Below are 11,101 nucleotides of genomic sequence, written 5' to 3'. Positions count from 1 at the left end.
CCGTGGGAGAAGTCATTAAAGTCTGTTTCAGCTCGAACCCACTCTGATCTTAGCTACGCACTGGACCTGAGGAATACAGGGAGGGGGTGGGGAGAGAGCATTTGGATCTTGTTCTCCATCACTACTCAAATGCCTTAATCAGTGTTCAGTTAACAATGGGCTAGTTCAGCAGACAGAAATGTGGTTAAGTTCTTCTAACTTCTCTCAGCTGTGGTGCTGATGCGCCCTACGTTTCCTACACCTCGAAACATCATTCAATGACGATGACCATTCCCAACTGCAGAGCAATCACATGAGATGACAACATGGGGTGCAAAAGGCTTGGCTTAGGAAGGAGATTGGAGGGGGGGGGAAGAGTAAAAATCCAAACGAATAGGGACAAGGCTGCCACAGCTGAGAGCCCCTCACAGAGCGGGGCCAGCTGCATCTCTTCCTCCAGCACTGAGGTGAACAATGGGTAGTTGTTTTTAGTGTGTGTGTGTTTGTTCCTGGGAATGGAACCCAGAGGAATTCTACCTCTGAGCTACACCCCCAGCCCTATCTTTTATTAATTTGAAACAGGGTCTTACTAAGTTGCAGAGGGCCTTACTAAGTAGCTGAGGCGGTCTGCGAACCACAATTCTCCGGTCAGCCTCCCGAATGCTGGGATTACAAGCGTGCCCACCACGCCCGGCTGTTCTTACTTTCTGCTGGCTACACTACCTCGAGTTCTCATATGTACAAAAGTATAAAACAATAAGGTGCGGTTTATGTTTTGGTGACACTTTTCCTTGCTTTAATATTTGTCTTTCTGCTTTTGAAACGAGCTTCTGATTACAAAATATCAAACTACACTCAGAAGAGGGTGTAGAAAAGCCAGCCATTGGCACAGCATGGAGAAGCCCGCAAGCTAGGACAGAGAGCGGCGGAGGTGGCAGGGCGGGAAGTGACTGGAGCAGGGGTTACAAGTGTTCACAGGAGCTACAACTATCTGACAGCTTGTGCTCTAACTTAGCACAGGTTACACGAGTCACTACCTGGTGGGTGGCCTTAGTGTGTTTGGGTTCAGATTCTACACAGCAGTACAATTTCTTCCAGTTAAGAGTTCATGGCTTGCACCAATCACAGAATGGCTGGAGGGTACTGGACCAGTTTATTAGTTTTTCAAAATGCTGTCGTAGACCTGATAGATGTACTGAGAGACTTCAGGAGCTCTACACTTCAGTGACAACTGTTAAGAGAAAAGGAAAAAGAAAAATTAGCATGGAGGTGTCATTAACTCTAAAGGTATCCAAACATTCAGTTCAAGAAACTTCTAGCTGGGTGTGGTGGCACACACTTATAATCCCAGTACTTGGGAGGCTGAGAAAGAAGGATTGCAGGTTCACTGCCAGCCTCAGCAACTCAGTGAGGCCCTCTGAAACTTAGTAGACCCTGTTTCAAAATAAAAGACTAGCCAGGCGTGGTGGTGCATGCTTATAATCCCAGCATTTGGGAGGTTGAGATAGGAGGATCCCAGTTTGCAGACAGTCTCAGCTACTTAGGTCCTTTGCAACTCAGTGAGACCCTGTTTCAAAATAAGAAATAAAAACTTAGGGCTGGGGTGTAGCTCAGAGGTAGAATGCCATCCCCAGTAAACCCCCCTCCCCCACGGCTTAGAATATAGCTAAGAGGTAGAATGCCCCTAGGTTCCATCCTCAGTGTCCCTTCATGCACAAAGGCTGGGAGTGTAGTTCAGAGGTTGAATGTCCCTGGTTTCCATTACTAGTGCCATCAAAAACCAAATCAAGGCTGGGCATGGTGGAGCATGCTTGTAATCCCAGCATTTGGAAAGCTGAGACAGGAGGATTGTGGTTTGCAGACAGCCTCAGCTACTTAGTGAGGCTCTTTTCAACTCAGTGAGTTCAAAATAAAGAATAAAAACTAGAGCTGGGCCAGGCATAGTGGTGCACACTTGCAATCCCAGTACTTGGGAGGCTGAGACAGGAGGATTTCGCAGGTTCAAAGCCAGCCTCAGCTGTTTAGTGAGGCTCTCAGCAGCTTAGTGAGACTCTGTTTCCAAATAGAAAGTATAAAATAGGTCTGGGAGTGTAGCTTGGAGGTAGAAAGCCCCTGGGTTCAACCCTCAGTACCACCAAAAACAAAACAAAACAAAACAACAAACAATAACAACAACAACAAAACCCAAACAAACAAAACAAAAGTAGAAAACTTCTGATGCAATAAGAGCTCAATCACTGGAGTTCAATCACTGGAGTAGTGAAACAAGGAGGTCATGTTTACAGATGCCGCGGATTCCAGAATTTTAGCTTCACCAATGGCAAGTTGTGTGCTGTGCTTCCACCTCCATTCTGTGAGGGTCTATGAGGTTAATAATCCACACTAAAACACCAAAGCCTCCACTGTAGGGGAGGGAGACAGCTGCCCTAACACTTTGCCAAGAATTATAGTGATTATGGCCAAACAAAAGAGGAAAGGGGAATACTCAACAGTTCCTGCGACAATCACTTCTGAGGCCTGCCTCCGTTCCTCTGTTGACAGGGTGGTTCTTTCAGTCTCAGGTTTAAGAGAATGTACAATCAAGTCAAAAGCACAAGTTAAGGTCTAAGATCCTGGTCCTTCCTAAATTACATGGGGGAGAGGATATACTCTGAAGAGGGAAGACAACTGTCAAGTTAGCATAAACGGACAGCAATTCATGTAAACTGCTTAATCTTTCACTTTATGCCTTTTTACTTTTGCGGTACTGGGGATCCCAGAGGCATTCTACCTCTGAGCTACAGCCCCAACTCTATTTTATTTTTGCGGGCCTGGGGCTGAAACCCAGAGGTATTTAACCTCTGAGCTACAACCCCTGACAAATTTTTTATTCTTTATTTTGAAACAGGGTCTCACTGAGTTGAGAAGGGCCTCAGTAAGTACCTGAGGCTGTCTGCGAACTGCGATCCTCCGGTCTCAGCCTTCTGAATGCTGGGATTACAAGCGTGCGCCACCACGCCTGGCTTCTTTTTTGTTTTTGAAATAGGGTCAAAATGCTAAGTTCATGGAAAGCCTCACTAAGTTGCTGAGGCTGGGATCCTCCTGTCTCAGCCTCCCAAATATTGAATTACAAACGTGTGCCACCATGCCTGGCTCATTTTCTGCCTGTTTAGAGAGGCAAATCTGATACCTCTAATATGCCATTCTACCCCTCCACCACCTCTTCTTTTTAACCCATCCCCCTGCCACACATACAAAGAAAGAAAAAACCAAAAGATGTCCTATTTATTTAAAGCTTTAACATTTAGTCTCCAAAGCATTTCCCCAAATTACTACTATCAGTCAAGAAGATAATTCTATAAATGCAAAAGACAAAGGAAATGACTAATATGAGAATGTAAACATATGTAGAAAACATCTCTGTACCACCTTCTCCCCAAGCTGTAGCTTTAGGTACTTCATTGACTTTTAAGCCCTGTACAAAGGCAGTTCTCCTCCTCTTTAGCCTTTCCACTGCCAATGCTGTGGGAAATTCTAGTGGGAAAATAAGTGGGTTCAGGGGAGGAGGGGACAAGGCTAAAGAAGAGCTGAAAGGAGGTAACTCCCAGACCAAAGAGGAACAGTTTCTATTTTCCAAAATACTGCCCTTTATATTTTCACATTTTGCAATTATACTTGATGTTCTATGTGTCAGAGGTCCATTTTTTTCATGATTAGTACAGAAATGTTGCCCTCCTCAACAACAGCCCAAGTGCCAAGGCTGGCACTGTTGGGAAGTTGTGGTACTGAACTGACCAGGCCCGGACTTCAAGCATCACAGCTGCTCTTTGGAGGGAAGGAAGCAAATTTTCCATTTTCTCTGGACTCCAAGTATCCTCTTGTCCCACCCTACCCTGCTTCTACTCTAGCCTTTAACAAAGGATCAAGTTATTAAACAGAGCTAGGATGCTGGGTCTTATTTGGTATGGATCCTAGGAGAAAATAGAACTTCCTGTTGTCTTTTTTTTTTTTCTTGGTACTGGAAATTGAACCCAGGGGTAGTCTATCTTTGACCTATACCCCAATCCTTTTTATATTTGAAACAAGGTCTAGTTGCTGAGGCTGGCCTTGAATCTGTGATCTTCCTGTTTCATTCTCCAAGTACAGGGATTACAGGCACACGTCACCATACCTAACGGTCTTAACTTTATTTATTTGCGGAACTGGGGATGGAACTCAGGGGCATTCTACCTGAGCCACACCCCAGCCCTATTTTTTTTTATTATTTATTTTGAAACAGGGTCTCACTGAGTTGCAAGGGCCTAAGTAGCTGAGGCTGGCTATGAACCCAGATCCTCCTGTCTCAGCCTCCCAAATGCTGCGATTACAAGTGTGCACCACCATGCCCGGCTGGGCCTTAACTTTTGAACTGCTAACCTGCTTATGTGACATATCTTTAATACCAACCACTCAAGAATGCTGTCCATCTAGAATCACCAAGTTACCTGTTCTGTCTAAAGCCAGGACTTAAGATGTCTACCTCTGGTGGATAATCTGGAACATATGGCTCTTCACCTGGGATGAGTACTTTTCCAGGTAAGACTTATCTACTTGAAGAGATGAGGCCTCACTCTGATAGGATAAACATACCTTTTTAATGAAATACAATATTGACTGAGTTGAGGGGGAAATTCTTTATTAATATCTCTTAGGAAACTAAGGACCACCCATCTTTCACGTACTGGTATCAGTTAAACCAGATTTTGTTCCTCCTTAATACCAAGGTGAGATCATATCAAGTGTAATGGGCACTTAGGGTGATGGAGGGAAGGAAATGGATCTGAGCAAGTCTGAGACCTAGAGTGCCACTTATGGAATGGGTTAGACCTGTTACGCCCTGTGATGAAAGACTTGGATGATACTGCGAGCAAAAGAAATCTAGTTACCAGATGGGCGAAGAAAGAAAAGAACAAGCTTTCACAGCATTCTTTCCTTCTTTCATTTGCATTTATTTTATGCTGAATTTACTTCTAGGCCTTAAGTTTTTGTTTCTTCACTTGATTCTGGGGCCTCTTCTTCTGTCACCCCCCTCTTTGGGTTTAGGTATAGTTGTTATCTTTCAGCAAGGACTGTCTCAATGTGACAGGGGAGCTTACACATGGGTTAATCTCATCATGAACCCCATATGTATGGTGGCACATCTTGGGGCTTTATATACCTGGAAATACTCAATGACTAGAAATCTCCATTTCAACACTTAAGTTTAACATTTTCTGCTTTTTTAAACATGTGCAGAAAAACCCTCATAATCTTTTTGGGCCACTGACCCTGTGTCCAGCCTCACTGTTTGGCTGAGGGGTATCTATCAACTCTAGGACTATAATAGAGAATATCACTCATTGCTTCTGTAAAATGCTATCTTTCAGATACTTAGTGGGTTGCTAGATATGTGTATCTTTGACATCCTGGGCAGTTTCAGGTGTTTTTAGAGTGAATATGAAGATATGACCCTTTCAATTTGCTTGCTTGTGTTTTCTGGATCAAGCGAACAGATCATTGTCAAAGATCACCTCAGGCTGCTTAAGAAAAGAGGTCACCATATTATTTCTTCTTTTTCCTTCCTTTATTTCTCTTTCTCTCGTGTAATTAGGATTGAACCAGTGGTATTTTACCTGGGAGCCACAGCTCCAAGCCCTTTTTATTTTTCATTTTATTATTTGTGATACTGGGAATGGAACCCAGGGCGGCTTTCTAGCTCCTGGCTACACTCTCAGACCGACCTATTTTTTATATTTTATTTGGAAACATGGTCAAGTTGTTGAAAGCCTAAGTAGCTGAGGCTGGCTTCAAACCTGCATGATCCTTCGGTCTCAGCCTCCCAAGTGCTGGGATTAAAAAAGTGTGCGCCACCATGCCCAGCCCCTCTGTATTATTTATTTTGGGTTTTTTTTTTTTTGGGTGGTACTGAGGGTGGAACGCAGAGGCTTTCTACCTCCAGGCTATACTCCCAAACCCATTTTATATTTTATTTGGAAACAGGGTCTCACTAAGTTGCTGAGAGCCTCACTAAGTAGCGGAGGCTGGCTTCGAACCTGTGCAATCTTCCTGTCTCAGCCTCCCAAGCGCGGGGATTACAAGCGTGCGCCACCATGCCTGGCTTTGTATTATTTATTTTGAAAGAGGGCCTAAGTTGTTGAGGCTGGCCTTGAACCTGTGATCCTGTCAGCCTCCCTCCCAAGATTACAGGTGTATACCACCACGCCTGACATTTCCCTCCGTCATTAAGGGTTTTTGCTTTTACTTTTCAAAATGCAGATGACAAGCAGCACCTTACTGGGAGATTGCATTTTACAATAATGAACACATGCCCATTGCTTCTGGTATCAATCTTTGCTGTTTAACAGGGCAACTGCTTCTGCCCTTTACTAAAAGTATGGCCAGAATTTTTACTTTCATTCAGTATAGCATTGAAGGAAGTTCTCCAAACTTAAGTCCCCTTATCGTCTGCTAAGGTGTTTCTATTTTGTCTTACCTTTCAAAACAAACATTTCAGGTCATACAAAGGCTCATGTGTTTATGATTCTTTTTTTTTTTTTTTGGTACTGGGCATAGAACCCAAGAACATCCATCCATCCATCCATCCATCCATCCATCCATCCATCCATCCTTCCTTCCTTCCTTCCTTCCTGTCTTCCTTCCCTCCCTCCCTCCCCCTCCCTCTTCTTCTTCTTCTTCCTCCTCTTCGTCTTCTTGGTGGTACTGAGGTTCCTGGAAGGCCTTCTACCTCCAGGCTATATTCCCAGACCTATTTTATACTTTTTTTAAAATTTGGAAACAGGGTCTCTTAAGCCAGCATAGCTGGCTTTGAACCTGTGCGGTCCTCCTGTCTCCGCCTCCCAAGTGCGTTATTCTTTGTTTTGAAACAGGGTCTCACTGAGTTGCAAAGAGCCTAAGTAGCTGCTAAGGCTGCCCGCGAACCATGATCCTCCTGTCTCAGCCTCCCAAATGCTGGGATTACAAGTGTGAGCCACCATGCCCGGCTGTGCTTATGATTCTGATATCCCTAAGAAATAAACTCTAAAAGCAGGGAAGGTCCTCTTAGAATCAGCTAGGAAACAAACTTCTTAGCAGTATCAAGGCACAGATATGGTGGGTAAATATTAACTGACACTGTGGCGAAGCTGCCAAGGTCTGTGAGCAGCTCTGTGGGAGCAGTGGGAGGGAGGGATTTACAGCACTCTTTGCTGCCAGGGCCACCATGTCTGTTGGCTGGGCACACACCGCCGTCAGGCTTTCCATCAAGGCAACCAGAGTCTTCTCTACTGACTGCTTGTTTTGGATGTCTGAGGTCTGAAGCACCTCCTCCAGGTCTTTTCAGCATGCTAAGACAATGAAAGGGCTCTTGCTGCCCTCTATCTCACTCATTCTGAGGAAGACCTTACCGTATAATTGGGGTTTCCTGGCTGGATACGTAGCTCAGCCAAAATCCAAATGCCATTAGTGAGCTTCAGGGATTGGTACAGCATGTCCTGGCCTTCCACATTCCTCTTGGCAATAGTATAAACATTGTTGTTCTGCAACTTGCTGGAAACAGTGTCTAGAAATACAGATTCAAAACCCAACACTTTCAGTTAGAAGCTCAAACAAATGCAGGCAACCTGTCTTCTGACACCCTCAGGAGCCATGTGTGCTCACGCTCCCGACAAGTGTGCAGGTGTACACATTCATGATTTGCAAAAAGGTGAGGAACAGGCTCAGAATGTGCCTATCAGATTCACAGACAGAAAACAGAATAAGGTACACGGAAGCATCCAGCATAAGGTTACATGTGAAGATTATGAAACAGGTGGGACTAAGGATATATTAGTATCAACAAGGTGTCAGATGTACTGGTAAAAATGCCCAACAGAGCACAGAGATGGGTACATAGGCGTGCCAGATGACTGCATGTGCCATTCATTTCGGGGATGTTGGTACCAGATCTATGGGGATATATAGGCTGGTGATCAAATTCATAACACTTCTTCGAAGTCACTATTACTTGCGTCTCAACAGCTAGGATCAGAAAAGGACAGAGTTGTAGAAGTCCTTCAAGTTAAATTTATTAACCTGAATGTTTAAGCTTTTTTCTTTCTTCCTTTTTTTTTTTTGTAATGCAGGCAAAAACTTTTTAAAACTTTAGAGAATACCATGGCTCTAAATAAACACCAAAACTGTCTCAACAAAATGCCCTGAGAAAGAAAGACTAGAGCTATGCAAAGATGGCCGCTACTAGGACCCATGGAAATCTTCACAGCCACCAACTCAGGTTAAATAGGTTGGTGTCTAAGCTTTGTCGGCATCAAAGAGACAAGATGTTCCAGAATTAAAGGTCATTGTGTGTGTGTGTGTGTATGTGAGAGAGAGAGAAAGGGGGGGGAGGGAGAGACAGACTGCGACAGCAGAGAAAAAGAAACTTTAAGAATAAAGATAATAATAAACACTGCTTCCTTCTTAACTGTTTATATGTTCATTTCTGATGAGAATTCAAATTACTCATGCCTACTTCAGGAATGAAATTCTCCCACATAAAAATCTGTCATATTCTAGTGTGCTCTCTAGGAAAAGGTAGCCATGATGAATAGCTGCCTACCCTCTTGAAGGGTACGCTCTTAGCACAGGGATCCTGGAGTCTTTCATTACTATGCTTTCTACAGTACCTGGGACACAAGAGGTACCTGTCATCAGAATTTGTCAACATGCCTCTGACTCAAGCATTGGAAATGCCAATATTTACATATTGTTATAGGCATTAAAAACCATCTCCTGAGATTGCTGTATGCTACTTTTGGAGGTACTTTTCTCCTGCTATCCTTGTACTACATTCAAACCAGCAGCAGCTGGGGAAAATATAGTAAAGCTCTGATCATTAAGTATTTTCGCCACACTTAGTTATTACTAAACTTTTCCTTTTAATTGCAAGGTTTTCACTAACACCAAGTGGAGTGGTTATAAACTTAAGAAATGACCCTATTTGAGGAGCCAATAAACATATCTCAGAGTATTATATATGATACTGTCAGAGGAGGGGCCTGAATATGCTTTGTAATCCCTTTGTGTGTGGGGGGTCAAACTGTCATACTGATTCCTATAATGAAGGACTCTTGCAGTTTAATCTGGGTTGCTAAGCAAAATCAACAGCTGGAGGTTTTTTTTAATTGTGTGCATATATTACTGGGCATAGAACCCAGGGGCCTTCTATATCCAGGCTACACTCCCAGACCTATTTTATTTTATTATTTTTTTGTGGTACTAGGGATGGAACTCAGGGGCATTCAACCTCTGAGTCATACCCCCAGACTATTTTTTATTCTTTATTTTGAAACAGGGTCTCACTGAGTTGCAAAGGGCCTCTCTAAGTAGGTGTGGTCGTCAAACCACGATCCTCCTGTCTCTGTCCCCCAAATGCTGGGATTATAAGCGCATGCCACTATGCCTGGCCCAGACCTATTTTATTTTTAATTTGGAAACAGGGTCTTGCTAAGTTGCTGAGACACTTATTGAATTGCTGAGGCTGGCTTTGAACCTGTAATCCAAGTAATTTGGATTACAAGCATGTGAAACCATGCCTGGCCACAGCTGGAGGTTGTTTTCTTTTTCTTTTTTTTGTGGTGCTGAAAGTTGAACCCAGAGGCATTCTACCTTTGAGCTATTCCCTCAACCCAATATTATATCTTCTTTGGAAACAAGGTCTCACTAATGAGAGTTGCATTACTTGCTGAGGCTGTCCTCAAACCTGCAATCTTCCTGTCTCAGCCTCCTAAGTACTGGGATTATAGGCATGAACCACCACACCTGGCTGATAATACCATTTTTTTTTTTTTTTTTGTGGAACTGGGGGATAAACCCAGGGGCATTCTACCCCAGCCCTCTTTTTTATTCTTTATTTTGAAAAAGTGTCTAAGTTGCAGAGGGCCTTACAAGATGCTAAGGCTGGCTGCAAACCTGTGATCCTCCTGTCTCAGCCTCCAAAGTATAAGTGTGCCATCATGGCTGTGTGATGATGACTTTTGACAGAATTGTCTTTAACATACAAGGGCTTGCTTGAAGTTATAAAGCCATTCCTAACTTTCAAGGCTCTTGCCCATTTCCCAGAACAAAAGAAAATACATATGGTAGGAGTCTTTAAGAGTCAACTTACTTTACAGGCACAAAACAGACTATATACACAGCAAGTCTCAGATTTCTACAGAGCAATGATTTTATCACCAGTGTAAGAAGAGAGGCCAGGAACTTGTGCTTGTATTGAATGAATGGTTATATTGTGATTTCTATCAGGGGACTAAATAGAAGGAGGTTTCTATAACATAAGTATGTATGAGTCAGTTTTTTTTTCCTTCTATCTCCTAATTGTGGTGCTGGGGATATCTACCTACTGATCATTGATGCTGGGGATCAAATTTAAGGCCTTACACATGCTCAGCAAGTGTTCTACCACTCAGCTACATTTTTAGCCTCATATATCTGAGATACTGGTTTGAGTTTGAATATGTATAGACTCTGCTAAATGTACTGATTAAGAGTGGCAGTAAGAGCCATAAGGAGGTTTCCTAGCAAGACCGGAATGGACTTCTTGATATCATAGTTTGCATGTGTTTTTGTTTTACATACCTGAACTCCTGGAAAATAGGATACCCTGTAGCTGTGAGACTTTGAGAATAAAAATGCAATGTAATTGTTTGAGTATGTGCTAATGATAGCATAAGACATTAAGATCTGCGCCAAAGTACAGAGCAAAACCAGATGATCAAATATGATTACACCTGCTTCAAGATGTGGCTACCTGGCTCTTTGGATATGAGTATTTGACTACCTGAACTCTTGGATGGTGTATGTGTGGTCTTCCTTCCTTCTTTCCTCTTTTTTTTTCTTTGACTAACCCAAGGCCTCATGCATGTTAAGCATATGCCCTACATTTAACTACATCCCCATCCCTTTTTAATTTTTACTGTGAGACAGGGTGAAAGTTGTTCAGGCTAACCTTGAATTTACGATCATCCTGCCTCAGCTACCCACACGGTTGGGATTACAGTTATGTGCCACCATGCCTGACTTCATCATCTTTCTTCTTTATTTAAAGTCACACTTCTCTTGGCAGCAATAAGGGTAAAGAAAGTACTCAAAG

At 43.1% G+C, this 11,101-nt stretch overlaps 1 protein-coding gene across 2 annotated transcripts in view; it reads right to left on the bottom strand.

The window, feature by feature from the left end:
- Positions 1 to 1,135: 1,135 nt before the first annotated feature.
- Positions 1,136 to 11,101, bottom strand: part of AP2B1 (adaptor related protein complex 2 subunit beta 1) — a gene marked incomplete at both ends in the record, with an annotated part of 129,502 nt that continues 119,536 nt past the window's right edge. For both annotated transcript variants that reach the window (XM_080713694.1, XM_080713695.1), the window contains 2 exons: positions 1,136 to 1,210; positions 7,380 to 7,534. In XM_080713694.1, the coding sequence (XP_080569820.1) occupies positions 1,136 to 1,210; positions 7,380 to 7,534 (230 nt within the window). The remainder of the gene's footprint in view (positions 1,211 to 7,379; positions 7,535 to 11,101) is intronic.

This window comes from Muscardinus avellanarius (genome assembly GCF_963383645.1).
Source record: "Muscardinus avellanarius genome assembly, chromosome: 16".
In the NCBI taxonomy this organism is placed as follows: Eukaryota; Metazoa; Chordata; class Mammalia; order Rodentia; family Gliridae; genus Muscardinus; species Muscardinus avellanarius.
Note: the sequence above shows the minus strand (reverse complement) of the source record. Positions and strands in the feature narration are given on the sequence as shown.